The 14,825-nt window shown below is 46.9% G+C and overlaps 2 protein-coding genes across 3 annotated transcripts; both read right to left on the reverse strand.

The window, feature by feature from the left end:
* Window positions 1–3,062: 3,062 nt before the first annotated feature.
* LOC136553246 (uncharacterized) lies at window positions 3,063–7,242 on the reverse strand. 2 transcript variants are annotated; one of them, XM_066544635.1, is made up of 6 exons: window positions 7,087–7,242; window positions 6,454–6,586; window positions 6,258–6,313; window positions 4,397–6,142; window positions 4,159–4,309; window positions 3,063–3,962 (listed from the first exon to the last, which is right to left on the reverse strand). In XM_066544635.1, exons 2-6 carry the CDS (start codon window positions 6,509–6,511, stop codon window positions 3,307–3,309), a joined length of 2,667 nt encoding a protein of 888 aa, XP_066400732.1. In that variant the 5' UTR covers window positions 6,512–6,586; window positions 7,087–7,242; the 3' UTR covers window positions 3,063–3,306. The 2 variants fall into 2 exon arrangements, with proteins under 2 accessions (XP_066400732.1, XP_066400726.1); XM_066544629.1 differs by having other exon boundaries at window positions 4,397–6,160.
* Window positions 7,243–10,566: 3,324 nt separating this feature from the next.
* On the reverse strand, window positions 10,567–14,253 carry LOC136507999 (PHD finger protein ING1-like). Its single transcript, XM_066502590.1, has 7 exons — window positions 14,044–14,253; window positions 12,926–12,997; window positions 12,167–12,354; window positions 11,603–11,663; window positions 11,320–11,461; window positions 11,106–11,235; window positions 10,567–11,000 (listed from the first exon to the last, which is right to left on the reverse strand). The coding sequence occupies exons 1-7, from the start codon at window positions 14,069–14,071 to the stop codon at window positions 10,890–10,892; spliced, it is 732 nt and encodes a 243-aa protein (XP_066358687.1). The 5' UTR covers window positions 14,072–14,253; the 3' UTR covers window positions 10,567–10,889.
* Between the last annotated feature and the right edge of the window lie 572 nt (window positions 14,254–14,825).

Here is a 14,825-nt window from a genome sequence, read left to right on the forward strand (position 1 = left end):
TGAGTTTCTACCGTTCATTTGGCCCAGCTCGTTGAAACAGTGCTCGGCCCAGCGGCGAAAAATTGCCCGCATGCCCGCGCTCGTGGCTCATCATCGGCCCAACACAGCGCGTGCGCGCCCGCTCCTCCTCGCCCAGGCCGCAACCTGGGTCTGGGCCAGGAATTTGCATTCCCGCCTAGGCCAAATCAGGTCCGATTGCTCTGAGCCGTTGGATGGAGATCGACGGCAGCGCGTTGATCTCGCCGGATAAAAAACCCGGCGTTGGCGACGCTCCCCGAACCCTAGCTCACTCCTCTCTCTTCGCCACGACGTCGGCTCTCTCTCCCACTCTCACTCCGAACCACGACGGCCCGAGAGAGAGAGGTGTGGTAGCGTCGCCGTGGCGCCCTTCGCCGGTGCACGCGTGTGGCTGGATCAGCGCGCGGCGCCGTCGAGCGGCGCCGCGGTGGTGCTCTTTGCACCCCCACACGCGCTACGGTGGAGACTCTCCCTAAACCCTAGATCTGGCTGGTGCCGCCATAGGTCCCCTCGTCGGAGCACGCGCTCCCTAGTGGGTGAGTGCGGCGCCATCGAGCGGTCCTGTGATGGTGCCCTCGGTCGAGGCTCACGTGCACGGTGACGAGCGTGGCTCGGCTATCTCTCTGCGTGCCGGCGAGGCGGCGGCGGAGCTTCTTCCCTCGCGACGGCGGTGGTGACGGCGGCGAGAAAAACCGGGTAGGTCTCTTCCCCTCTCCGTCCATTCTTCTAGGGTTAGGGTTTGGGTTAGGGTTTCGGGTTGGGGTTCAATCCGATTCACAAGTCGAAACCCCTCCTTCATTCTTGTACTCGATTTTCTACCCTGATAAGCTAGATCTACACCTAGTTAGGCTACCGATACCATTGATAGAATTTACAGGATCATCTAGCCATAGATCTAGCATGGGTACTGACATTTGGGATAAATAGCAAGTTCTACAATATGAACTAGTACGGGGTTTATAGATAGAATGAAAGAGAGAGGGGTTGCGGAGGTGCAAACCATCAGCTGCCTTCGTAGAAGACGAGCTTGCCATGGTGTCCTTGTCGGTGACGCGGTGAGGTCCGGCGGTGAAGTCGCGGACACAGTGGCGGCGGTGGCCAGTGGCAGTCTTCCCGTCGCTGGCAACGCCCCCTCACTAGATCGGTTTAGGGTTTAGAGACTATAGGTGGGACGTCTGGCGGCTCAGGTGATTCTCGTGTCTTGTGTCCCGGGCCCCACCTCTTTTTTTTTTATGATGCTATGCGATGAGGATCTACCAAACCATGGAGTGGTTGGATATCCCCGATCATAACCGTGGATCCAAAGACCCTTGGGCCAATTAGAAGATCAATCTAACACAACTCTCCACTCGGTTTCACAGATCAGAAAGAAAGGCACGCACGGCAGTTGGATGGGGTCGTGGAGAGAGCCACAGCGGCCCCCCACCTGAGGACAATGCCACAACTGTGTCTGTGCAGGTGCAGCGAGCGCGCCCTGATCTGACGAAGGCGCGCCTGCACATCGACAGACCACAGACAGGACGTGGAATCTTCAACGGCAATGCCGACAAAGGACGAGACAGAGCGGAATGAGCCGTTGTAATCGGGAGCCCGGAGAAGGACATGCAACGGGAGGGACCGGTGATGTTTTGCGTATGTACGAATACCACGAATCCACGGCAGGTTCTCAGCTCACACGACGTCTCCATCTATTTTTTTTTCTGAGAGTTCAAGGGACGAAGCCATCCCTTGGTGATTGCAGCTCGTCATATACTGAAGTACTGAAACTGAAATCATCTGGAGTAACACGGTAAGCTAATCACTTGACGTAGGCGTCATTCTTGCTTTGCATGCAGGATGCTTCCACGAAACATGCATTGAGTGATTCATAAATTGCTTCACGCCAGTAGCATGGGTCGATTGCAAGTGCAAGCGCAACCACCACCCACAGTTCTGTACTTGCAAAAAGCTTTTGAACAGGATACAGTAGCTCATTATTTGCTAGTCATATCAGCAGCGAAACAGCCCATAACCTGAGACAGAGAGAGAGTAAGTAACAAAACTATGCCAAGCCGGAGACGAATATTAGGTCTCTTTTCATCGTCTAGATTCTGGACTACATAAAGTAGACGCACAAGAAAAGAACTGCTGTTATTTTTGTCTCATCGAAACCAACATTGCAGGTAATATAAGCCTCCAAACGGGCAGGTGAAAGTTTAAGCTATCCGGAAGCCAGTTAACCACCGTCTTCGCTGCAATTATTCTGCTCGGAAGGGACAACGAACTTACCCAGCGCCTAGCGCTGTCATAGCACGGCATTGTTAGTTAGTTGCAGCAGCCAAAAGATTCAGAAAAGTTGACTAGTAGCGCAGCAGGGAACTGGGCAAGTTCTGCATCTTTCATGGACCGCGCCCGGCCGGGTGCAGTACTGCAGTGCAGCGTCCCGGCGACCAGCGCTCGACAGATCACAGCACTTGTACATCGCGGGACCACGCTGCGGCAAGCAATGGCGCCGAGCTGTCACGCGAGTGACAGCACTTGGGAGAAGGCAAAACAAACACTATAGCCTGAAAGATGCTACCGCATGTAGGCAAAAAAGCATTTGTAAAGCACATCTGGGAGGCTAGCCATTGGATCCATAAAAGAATGCAAGGATTCTCCTCACACCAACAGAAAGTCTGTTATTCCCTAGAATGTCAATGGAGCTTGCTACGGTGCTACCTGCAGCTGCAGCCCCCATTTTTAATTCACCTCCACACTGCAGAGCTTTGTAAGCTTGCAGCAAGTTGAACAAAGGTTAAGGCAGAGGAGGACAGGAGGATCACTAAAGAAATGCACTGGAAGTGAAAGGTGGTGCCTTTGGTTGGACTGTTGTAAGCTTTCAAGGAAGGAGGCACATGGCCTCTCTCCTAATCATACTTGCTTGGAAGTGATAGACGCAGGTAATTATCTTCCAGGGCAGGAGCCTGAAATTAGCACTAAGGCTGCACAGCGCATGAGGCCTCCAGCTTTACACACATCTATCTTTTGTCACCTCATAGCAGGGAAAGGAACATGTGGCCAAAAAAGAATTTGAAATGCAGCAGCTGTATTCATAAATGTTATTACTGTGAATGTATCAATGCTCAAGAGATGTAACAGATAGAGAGGCAGCGGGGAACATTTTTTAGCAGCATACAGAACAGTTATGAGGGTAATATACACACAAGAACAGCTCTGGAGGGTGAAGATCAGCCCCAGGACCGGACTCCACCAGATTGGAAATAAAAGCAACAGGTGGACGCCACAAGCAGGGAAAATAAAGCAGCTTCAATGGCACCCAGCATCAGCAAGCTCTGGAAATGCCTCCCCAACCAACTCGCCCAGGACTTCCTCGCATATCTCCTTGCTGATTTCATCCACCTCCAAACGCAGCATTTCGGGCCACCCTTTGCCGTGAATCTCCTTACTGACAACCCAATCCGCTGCAAGGCCTGGAGTGTCTCCCAAACCAGCAATATCATTCTCATCATCGAAGAGCCAACTCTTTACTAACCTCCATGCTTCGTCGGTTACTAGCACATCACATGTAGCAACTCCAAGTGCATTAGAATGCCGTGCAGTGCAAGGGTATGCGCCCCAAAGTTTACTTTGGCCAATGTCTAGTAGGGCGGCATTGACAGAATCAATGAGAAGCCTTTGATTTGACCGTCTCTCTCTGCACTTGGCATCCTCCACCTTGCGTTCCAGCAGCTGGTCAAGCACGGCTGGGTCCAAAGGGCAGTCAAGTGAATGCCACCGGACAAAGATGTCCTGGATCTTCTCATTACAGAAGCCAGCAGATGTCAGAGTCTTCTCAACGAACTCATACTGCTCTTGCTCATGGTTATCTCCTTTCGTAGAACACAATGGAGCCTCTTGGGAAGCATCATCCCACGATAAGGTCCTTGCAATTGATCCAATTGGAAGAGACCTAGATAGAGGTTCTGCAAGCAAGATAATTGCACTTATTGACCTAGCCAATAATGATTACGCACATATCATTGATACTACAGCCTACTTCATGTACATATAAAACAACTCATGGCCATACCAATAGGGTTAATCATGATGTTCAACAGCAAACATGCTACAGATGAATTGGAGGAAATTTATCACATAAGAGCTGTCATGATGCTTTACCTTGTTTAGCAGTAATGGCACTTTCTGATGAAATGGGGGATTTCTCACTGATATCCTCAAATTGTAAATCAAGAACCGATGTAGGGCTGGGCTGATCGAAGTGGGAACTTCGAATCTCAAATGATAGTGCCTTCTCAAGGGAAGCTGGAGACTGCAAACAGAACCATCCAAATTAACAAATGTTAGTCATATTCCAGTCTGAAGAAAGCTAAACTTGCATCCAGATAAGCAAATGTACCTTAGACACAGAGGGTGCTTCGGGTTCATCAACCGGAACTCCAATTGGTCCATGATTAAACTGTTCTTCTAAACTTTCAAAAGCAGCAGCATCTTGAAAACTAGTACAAACATGCTGTGGAACATTTGATTTAGCAACTGCTACAGCATTGGCTGACGAAACTCGACTGTTCAGGGTTCCCAAGGGAGATGGGTTAGCCTTCTCTTTTTCTGTTTTCTTACGTTTTGAGAAGAAACTCGTGATTTTTCCCTTCAAAGATGATTTCCCGTTCTTAGGTTTGACCTCCTTTGGCACTGTAGGTTCTTTTTGGTGAGCATCGAAACGTCCACCATCTAACCGCAGGCTATCAAAAGCTGTTGAAGAGACCGGAACAGATCTTGACCTCGAGATTTTCCTGAGGGAGCTTTCTCCCTCACCTTCGTCAACAGCACAATTAGATGATACACCAACTGTTGGTTCACACAACTGGTGGGTAGTAGCATCAGGAGATGCTTGATCAGCAACCTCTTCTTTCTTCATATCAGGCATGGCAAGCATTTCACCAAGTGTGCTCAAACTTCTTCGCACTGGTACCTTTTCCTGGGTTATCTCACTGGATGGAACAATTGCCCATCTGTCAGAAGCATGTTTCTTAGCCTCCCTAGTTACATGTGACTCAGGGGAGCAAGAAGCATGGCTCAAAGAGCCAAAGTAAGGATTGCTAAACCGGTAGATGTACTCCCAAGAATGATGTGATGTTGGGGTTCCAATATCTGAGTCACTCAAGCTATTGCCCTCTTCTTCAGCATACCGATGGTATGGTCTATCTGCGCTGAACATATTTGACTGTATGCAACCCTGCAAAGATTCAGTGTGGTGTCGACAAATTCCATGCACTGACCAATCTATCTCATCACTCAAATGCCTTGATAGACTAGGTGCTTCAGAATCATCCAGATCAGCATGATAATTTTGCTCAGATTGCTCCATGGAAGTAATTACTGAGGTAGGTTTCAAGACCACTATCCTGGTGTGTTTAGGAAGCCTATCTTCTTTCACATGAGCAGCATCAGACTTGTGCGCGTTGCTCCTTTCTATTCTGTTTCCATCGACTGCATGGTTTTTCAGCCTTTTAATTGCTTTGTCACACTTCATCTCCACTGATTTTGAGGGCTTCAACACAGTAATGCGCTTTCTCTGAGGTGATGTTGGTGCAGAATTGTGCCCTCCAGATTGCTTTGCAAAGAGAGAGTTAGGCTCTTCAAGAAATTTGAGAAACAAGTCTTTGTTTGAATTCAGAACTTCAAGAGCATCGTGGAATTCCTTCGACTGGAGGATATTATCATGTGATGCAAGCCGCTTTGCTTCAACAAACTTCTGGCGGACAAGATCCATCCTTCTCTTGTCATGATCTTCATTCGGCCTCCTCCTTCTTGGATATTCATCACCTCTTGGTGGCTGGTACCCAACTTCGTAGACATCCTTATACTCCACATCTTCGGCGGAACTTGTGTGCTTCTCAAATGAAATTTGGTTGTTAACTCTTGCCAATGTAGCAGATAAATGGCCATCCGGGAAGCTCCTCCTGTTTGAAGGCACGGCATGCTTAGGAAGATCCACATTATCGTCAAGCCCCATCAGCCTTGCAACAACATTAGTGGTCTTCTGATTTGCGTCCCCCTCCTTCGCCATTTCCTGAGCTATCAGCATTTTCATTGGCGTACCACCCGATCTATCCGACGAGCTCCTCCTTGCGCTCCCAGTCAACTGCCGACATAGATCATGCTGTGATCAGCAGGCAGTAAAGATTTGGCAGGAAGCACTGACATGCACATGGCTGGTAAAAATCAGAAGCAGTAAAAAAAAAAATTGGGGCACTTACTGCCTTTGATCCGGCGTATTCCTTCCGTTCAGATTGAGTTCCTCTCACTGGAGAGCCTGCGAGGAGAAGATAAAAGATCCATAATTAGGCCATCCCATGTACCTTCCTAACTGAAGAATGATCGCATAGCTAATCATGTGGGCAACTGCTGGAAGCAAAATCATTGTCACTTGGTTCGGCAGTTGCGTAATAATACCATCTCTTGAGGAGACCTTGGCGCTGGCTCCAACGCTCAATTCAAAGAGGTTGATCATTCTTTATTCCTTCAAAATCCACCACCCCGGAAACAGCTGCAATGAGAATCGCCTCCGCTAAACCATGGCTAATGCCTGAGAAAAAAAAGGGAGAACGATAAACGAGTTAAGAGGGATAAAGAACTAGCACTTAAATCAAAGGATCCCAAGAAAGCAAGAACAAAGCGGCTGGGAAATGGAAGGGGCAATTGAAATGGGCGTGAACAAACGAGGGTGCAAATCGAGCTGAGGAAAAAGAGTGTAGGTGGAATGAAGAGAATTTAAAAATGCAGAGAAGCCCGTGAAGCGTCCCGAACAAAAGGCGGCATTTTTCACCACCACAAAAAAGAGTGCCAAAACGCAGGGCCATGACAGGACGGCAAGATCCCATGCGCTCTCGCGCCAATTCGCCCCAATTCCACGTGGAGGAACCCCAGGCCAGAAGCCATGAACGAACGAGAACGGCACGCCTCGGCGAGCAGCGCGCAAGGAAACCGGATCAAGCTTTCTAGAAGGACGAGGAGCAGCACGTACGAGAGCCAGGGGGAAAAAAGGAAACAAAAGGCCGAGGACTGGACGAGAGGCGAGGGCCGCACCACAGCTGGAGAATGTCGGGTCGGCGAGGACGGCGGCGGCGACGGCGTCCGGTCGCCGGCAGCCGCGGGGCCCCCCACCGGCGCTGTAGCGGGGCGGGGGCGGGGGTGGGGAGAAGCGAAGCGAGACGTGGGGTGGGTGGGGGTGCGCGCGTGCGTGGGTTCTTGAGCTTTTGTATCGTAGCGGAAGGATGGGATGGGATGGGAGGGAGGAAGGAGGCAGCGCGACTTGATTGCACGATTATTAACGGCGCGGAGGAGGGGTTAAAAACTTAAAATAAAATGAGTTTAATTAGTTACCGTCCGTGTCTGATGCGGTGCGCGCGCATGCAGGATTGCAGGTGGCCGTTGGATGGGGTAGTGTAATTCTGAAGCGTACTACTACTACAAGAGTGGTGTGGTGTTAGATGACGTCGCTGTAGCGTGGACGGACGGGAACGGTCAAGCAACGTGTAAAATTCGAACACGTGTGACGGTGACCGTCGACGGAGGCAGATCCTATTCCTATTCCTATTAGTTCAATTTGGAATGGAAGAAAAAAAATTACCGAAAGGAGGAGAGTGGTGTGACGAAATCTCATTCAGTGTGTTCGCTCGTTGATTTCAGCCAGGGCTTATCAGCCAGTCAACTGTATTTTCCTCTCACAACAAACCAGCACCAGTTGAGCTTATCAACCCAGAAATCAATCAGCGAGCAGGCCCCACACACGGCGGTCAGGGGCGGATCTACCGGGGGGTTGCCGGGGCTCAAGCCCCCTATCCTGGCCACGTCATTGGAGACCCCTTAGCCCCCCCCCCATGAATTTTTCAGCCATTAATAACAGAGAAGAATGTGCTGCAGTGCTCCCGACGGAGAATAAAGATGAGTTTTGAGTTGAAGGTGAGTTTCTGACCCCCTAAATGTATTTTCTAGATCCGCACTGTAGGTGGTCCAGATTTGTAAGGATCTGCCTCCAGGAGTCGCTTGGCTGGCAGGTTAGCGATCCGGATCACCCTGTCTCCGTCACATACGAACGAGTACGATGCCATATACGAAATGCAATGCAACCGACGTGTTGCGCGTCGTCTGTTAGTAGTAGTAGTCCATCTAATGTAAGCAAGCCCCATCATGGTTGTTGGCTAATCGCTGGCCGCTCGCATCTACTACTACTAGTACTCTAGTAGTAGCATGATGCCACCGTCGCAAAAACAAAACAAAAGCGTCTTTCTCCGTCCCTGTACTCCTACTCCTACGTGAGAGACAAGGGGGCAAACGGGCAATGGACAATGAACGGAACACACGACGACACGCAGCGCATGAGCGGAGCGCACTACGCCACTATGACGAGCATGAGCATGGCAGGCTCGGTAGTGGATAGTGGAATATCCTAACGGTGACCGAACGCTGCATGCGCTCCTTGAAGATCTACACAATCAATCAATCTCCTCGGTCCTCACTGCAATTGAAAAAGTTCGAGCACACTGTGTGCACGGGAGGCGAAGTGGCGAACAGCTCCGTGAAGAGAGCGGGGGAGGCAGTGCCGCAACATTGCATTGCGCATGCACAGCACAGTTTTGCTGCGGCGCTACTGTTGCCGCATTGCTGCACGCGAGCTGGTGTGGTGAGCGCAGGAACCGACGCGTTCAAATTCGCGGCGGCTGCTGCTGCTCAGGAGTGTGTGTTGGCATGCCCGGTCGGTGCCTTTTCGCCTGTGTGGCTGTGTCGACTACTCCTACCGCTGGGGCGCTGGGGCTGCCGGGCTGGGCCTCTCGCCGTGCCTCCGTTCCGTCGTTGCAGGCTTGCAGCGAGCCAGCGACACAGCATCGCTGCGCCGCAGACCCGGACGCCAGAGGCCAGAGCAACCTTTTTGCAGAGTGCCCCAGCTCCGAGAGCTCACTTTTTGGGCCCACCCCTCCCGATATGACAGGGACGGGTGGGGAAAAAAAGAACGCACGAGCTCCTCTATTTCACCCCCCGCCCTTTTGTTATAGTAGTACGTTTTCTCATGGCAGCGATCGTTATTTGTCTTCTTCAAATATAAAATCAGTTTCATAACATCCTCTGACTTTTAAGCCCGTCCGGATTTGCTCACCAACGATTTTTAAAATAGTTCGAGCTGATGTGACGCCGCGTTAGTCTAATTTTTAAGACAGTCCGAATTTGCTCCATCTCCACGAATGATTTTGAATATTATTTTAGCTAATGTTCGGTGACATTTGAATTGCTAACACAAAATTGATACAATGCAACAAAAAAACGATGTGAAAATAAGTAAACAAAATATCGCGATCTATCAGCGTTGAGATTATGAGTGTGTATGCATGCGCTCATATCGTAAGTATGACAAGTGACACGTGCTCATATTAAATACTAGGATAGAGTATGAGACGGTTCCATGGCATATGTGTTGTCACTAGAGTCAGATGCTTTTCTACGGGCTTGTTCAGATGCACGTGTATCCACTCCAATCCATATGTGTTGGAGTGGAATAGAATAGAATTTAGTTTAATTCCACTTCAATCCATTTCAACACATATGGATTAAGATAAAAACATGAACATCCAAACAAGGTGATCTAGGTCATCAACACAAACTAATTATAATAGATAATGAGAACGGGCCAGTTCGCTGGTTGGTTTCGGGACTGATAAGCCCGACTGGTGCTGGTTTGTTGCGAGAGAAAAACACTGTTGGCTGGCTGATAAGCCCTGGCTGAAACCAACAAGCGAACTGGCTGAACATATACTACTACCTCTGTCCCTAAAAGGATGCAACTATAGGTTGCGTGCCAGTTACAGTACTTCACGTTTGACCAAGTTTCTAGTAAATAGTATTCACATTTATGACTCCAAATTAATTTATTATAAAAATACATTTCGTAATTAATTTAATGATATTTGTTTTATATTATAAATATTTATATTTTTTTTATAATTGATCAAACTTGATATACTAAAACATGACACTATTCCAGAATTGTATTCTTTCGAGGACAGAGGGAGTAATAGATAAACACCAAAAGAAGACCATATAATATTCAAATAATTCCAAACTATGCACCATAATATATAAAACATGATTTCTCTAAGGTAAACAAAAATTCTAAGATTAAATCAGATTTAGGATTTTTAATTACATATTTTTAAATTACATATTTAGATAACTGAATTTTTTTTTTACGAAGTCTAATCGACCTCCCCAAACTAGTAACTCTGTACGATTTACCTTCTTTGTGGATGATGTGGCGCCTATACCTACTCTAAAAACCGTCAAAGGAGCAAATTCCAAAAGTTAAAGAGTAGATTTTTTTTTTTTTTTTTTGTGGAGTTAAAGAGTAGATAAAAGGTCAATGCACTATTTCCTTTAGAACAACCCAGTGCCAGGCCTAGCTAGGTGATTTTGGCCCAAAAGATACCAGGCGTTTCTTTCTTCCAACCCATGCTCATGTCTAGGCTGAAGTAGACCTTCGACAAGAACTCCACAAAAGCTCGCGAAAATTCAACGGAAAGAGCCACCACAAAGAAAAGCATACTCCACAAAAGATACCAGAAAAGAGACATGATATTGTGAAAGCCATACAAGGGACAGAATGAAAACCCCGCCAAGAAGGCAATGAAGTTACACACCGGCTGCATTGCATGGTCGATGGTCCTAAACTCTAAGAGGTCTTGAGCAGTCCTTACTTCCTCAGCATCAAAGGAGTAACATGTACAGAACACTGGATCTACAACGGTATGCACTATCACAAAGAACTACTAGATTTGTTACCCAACATCAACAACATTTAACAAGCAAGGACACTAGCACAGCAGCATGTGGACGGCATATCACTTGCCTTTTCGCTTCTTCTGGAATCCAATGCAATTTGGGCAATACCACTTTCCCTTGGGCTGCTCCTTGACGCCCACACAGCCATAGTGATACCACTCGATTTTGCACTGCCAAATGGATATGAAAGTGATAATAAAATAAACCAAGCATGGGCATGAAAATGGAACTCGTCAAACTGGAATACAGCAGTGAAACAAAGGAGTGTCACATACATTAGGATTGTCGCATGCCACCATCTCACCATAACTGACTTGGTTGCAGAGGCAGTATGTAGGTTCGTTAGGATCCACAGGCAATTCTAAATCAATAGGTGGCACTGGCTGCTCTGTGGGTACCTTAAACCTGAAACAGGAGTTGCGTTGGTTTGTTAGACTAAGAAAAACACTGCTGGACTGAACTTATCCAGATGGCAGATGCAAAACATACTTCTTCCGACCCCCTCTGCCTCTTTCGCCAGATCGTCCACTCTTCGGAGTAGCATCAGAAGTTGTCACTCCGACATTCACAGTTGGAGTGGCAGTAGTAGCAACAGCAGTCCCTGGAGTAACAGCTGCAGCTGCCTCTTTTTCTGGTAATCACAACGCATGGTATACAGGTAATCAGTAATTTCTTTCCAAAAGAGCAATCAGTAGGCATGTAACTCAAAAGGAGGACAGAAAGTACACTATTCGGAAACAACCAATGTTTTATGCAAAGGGTAGTTCCATACCTTGCCGAATTTCTTCAAGCTTCCTCATAAATTGATCTAGCTGTTGGATATGAGCATCAACCTATAGATCAGCATAATCAAAATCCCGCACATTCACAATTTAGCAACAGCGCAGAGGTGTCATGAGGCATGATTATGCAGCAGAACCTAGCAAACCATAAACTCGTAATGTAAAGTTATTGAAAAATCTAACCAAAATGGTGTGTAGTGTACTGTTACATGGAACCTCGAGAACTATTGCAGGTAAGATGGCATAAATGAAATATAGATAAACAACAAACTTGGCAACCAATCTTTCCATTTGGGTAGAGATAAAAAATAAACCACTAGCACAAACTGATATTTAACAATCCATAAATGATGAAAAAGAGAAAGAATTGAAATGACAATTCATATCGATACTGTACTAGTTTCCATTTCTTCTACAAAGAACTAAACAAGGAGAGAATTAAGTTTATCTGTGTTCTCTCCCATTCCTCCAACAAAACATAGAGCAAGAATTAGATGCTCCTGGTGCAGTGGATTTTACTGCACGTGAATGAGTTATAATTAACAGACACTTACCAGGTCATAAGTCTGAGTGGCTAAAGCCACCTTCTCGTCAGCAATTCGAACACAGTGTTTCTGCTCCTCGATTGCTTCTTCAGAAAATTTCAATTTTGCTGGGTCATATGTAATACTTCCAGATTCAAGTCCATGTTTAATGTCCTCTATTTCTTGCTGACAGCGCTGCTCATTTTCTAGTTGCACACCTAATGAGAAGCACAGAAGGGGGTTATTTTCAGGCTGAAAAGCTGAAAAGCTTAAGTCAAACAAAGATTGGACTTCCTGTTCAGAGAAATAAAATCAGTAGATATTTAAGTAACCACAACATTAATAACTATCAATTCAGTGCGTTTGTCTGGACAATGCTATGTGTATTAATTTCTTAAGGTATCCCATAGAAAAGTTCATTTGCCACGATTTGTAGGTTGACATATGTTGCGACAGCCCATATAAACACTGACATTCATCAAATTTTGGGAGATGAAACAAAAGAAGCAGTCATTTAACATGATATGTAATTGCTGCAATCCTACCGAATATTTGTGGCTCTATGTGTTGAAAGGAAATATTGCACATGTAATCAGAAAGAAAGCAGTATAGCAAATGGGAATTTATAACTGAAATCCATTTGCATGCATAATAAGTACAAGACACACCCTCTTAATGCAATGGGACACTCAACCATTATTGTTCTCAGGTTTAGTTTGCCATATATATTTTACGAGAAGAAGAGATTCAATAGAATAAAATAGGATTCACAAGTCAAAACTGCCATACCTTGCAAACTTTTATCTAACTCTCGCATTAATGAATAGTTCCGATGCAGCATAGATGGCAATGCTTCAACACCTGAGAGTAGTCAAATGAAATAATGTGTGTATATATGATATCAATGAATAAATTTGCACCTATTGGTAATGTTACCGTCTGACAGGATAAGTCAAATCAAGAAAACAAAATACTAAGATTTGCAATAAGGCCATTCTTATGTTCGCTTGCAAAATAATACTACCTGCTACCAACGTACCAACCTTTCCGCATTGCAATTTATCAATAGGTGCAAGGAAACATGGAAGTAATGTCCAAACAAAACAGAATTGAATATAAGTAAAAGGGTCACATGGTTGCAATAGTTAATCAAAACTAACAAGTTCACGTTTAACAATGAAATGTTTGTTCGCAGCAATTCTCATCAAGGAAAGCTAATGGGTGTACAAGTTGCCAACTAAAAAATAGACACCTCTGGTAATTCCAACAAGAGAAATTGCATAGTAACTATGATGCAGTTAGGCACGAAGCCTAGTCTTAGAGCATCTCCAAGAGTTTGTCAAATTTTACTTGGCAAATCTTGTGATTTACCAGCTCCCAAAATTATATGCCAAGTAAAAAAACAATCCATCTTCAAGAGTTTGGCATTTTTGACTTGGCAAAATAAAAAAACCCATTAACAAAACGAAGAGCCCCGCTAAGCGAACGAAGAGCCCCGCTAAGAAAAGAAGAGCCCCGCATGCGAAGTCGTATCCCGCGCGCATATATGCGCGCTGAGGAGGCGTTTTTCTGAACTTGCCAAAGATGGGGAGGAGGGATGGGAAACTGTTGGAGGTTGTTTTTTCTCAATTTGCCAAAAAATGAAGGATGGGGAGGAGGGATGGGAAACTGTTGGAGTTGCTCTTAGCACTCATTTAGCATGTCTTCAAGCATATTGTCATTTCAATATCATTTAATCATGAAACCCTAAAATCAGCCGTGCATGTCCAATCAGCAAGCATCCGGAATTTCTAGACCAAACCCCGATTAAAAATACAAGAAAATTTTAATCCGGTGTGGCTGAGGAAGCCTGTGACCTAGACAGGCGGGCGTGTCGTGCGTGTCCTAGCGAGAAGAAGAGCACTCACTGGCTTGGAAGTCCTCGAGGAACCCCATGGCGCCGGAGCTCGGTTGCCGTGTACCAGATCTTTCCGGTTGTCACCCTCTCGTAGCCTCTCCCAGTCACCAGAGAATCGAAATCAAGATGCGAGGGGAAGGGGAGTGACCGGAGGAAGGGGAAGAGGCTCGCCGGCCGGCGCGGCAGGTGGTGGAGGTGCGAATCGGAGATCCCCTTTTTGCAGATAAGCCCCCCCACGTGAAAAGGTGATTTCTGTTTCCGCGTGGCGGCATCTTTCTCAGACATGGATCGACATGCCACATGGCCCATTCTTTCGGCCCATTTCGACAGCTTTGCGGCCCAGGAGACCAACCTGCGACGCCCGACGGGCATTATTAAGGGTCTCTTTGGCATGGCTCCACTCAGCAACTCCATCAAAAAATCCAACCAAACACCCCAACTCCAAAACTCCATGAAGCTGCCAACTCCATGGAGCTATAGTGCAAATAGAGGTGGAGTTTTAGAGCACCTCTTTTGCTGCTCCAGAACCCTCTCTTTTGAATCTCATCGTGGAGTTGGTGGGTAATTACCCATCAATGTCACTGGTTACATGAAAAAAACGTTTTGCTTCTATTCTCCGAGTCTCCCCCGCGCATCCCATTTTCCTAGTCCCGCGCCTCTCTTCGTCCTGACCCTTCTCGCGAGACAGCCGCAGTTAGGGTTTCCGTCGTCGCCAGACCGGTGGCTGCCGTCCACCCTCGCTGTCGGCCGACCGAGCCCCGCCGCTGGTCTCCTAGCCCCGCCCGGGTGCCT

The sequence above is a fragment of the Miscanthus floridulus genome, chromosome 1, assembly GCF_019320115.1.
Source record: "Miscanthus floridulus cultivar M001 chromosome 1, ASM1932011v1, whole genome shotgun sequence".
NCBI lineage: Eukaryota > Viridiplantae > Streptophyta > Magnoliopsida > Poales > Poaceae > Miscanthus > Miscanthus floridulus.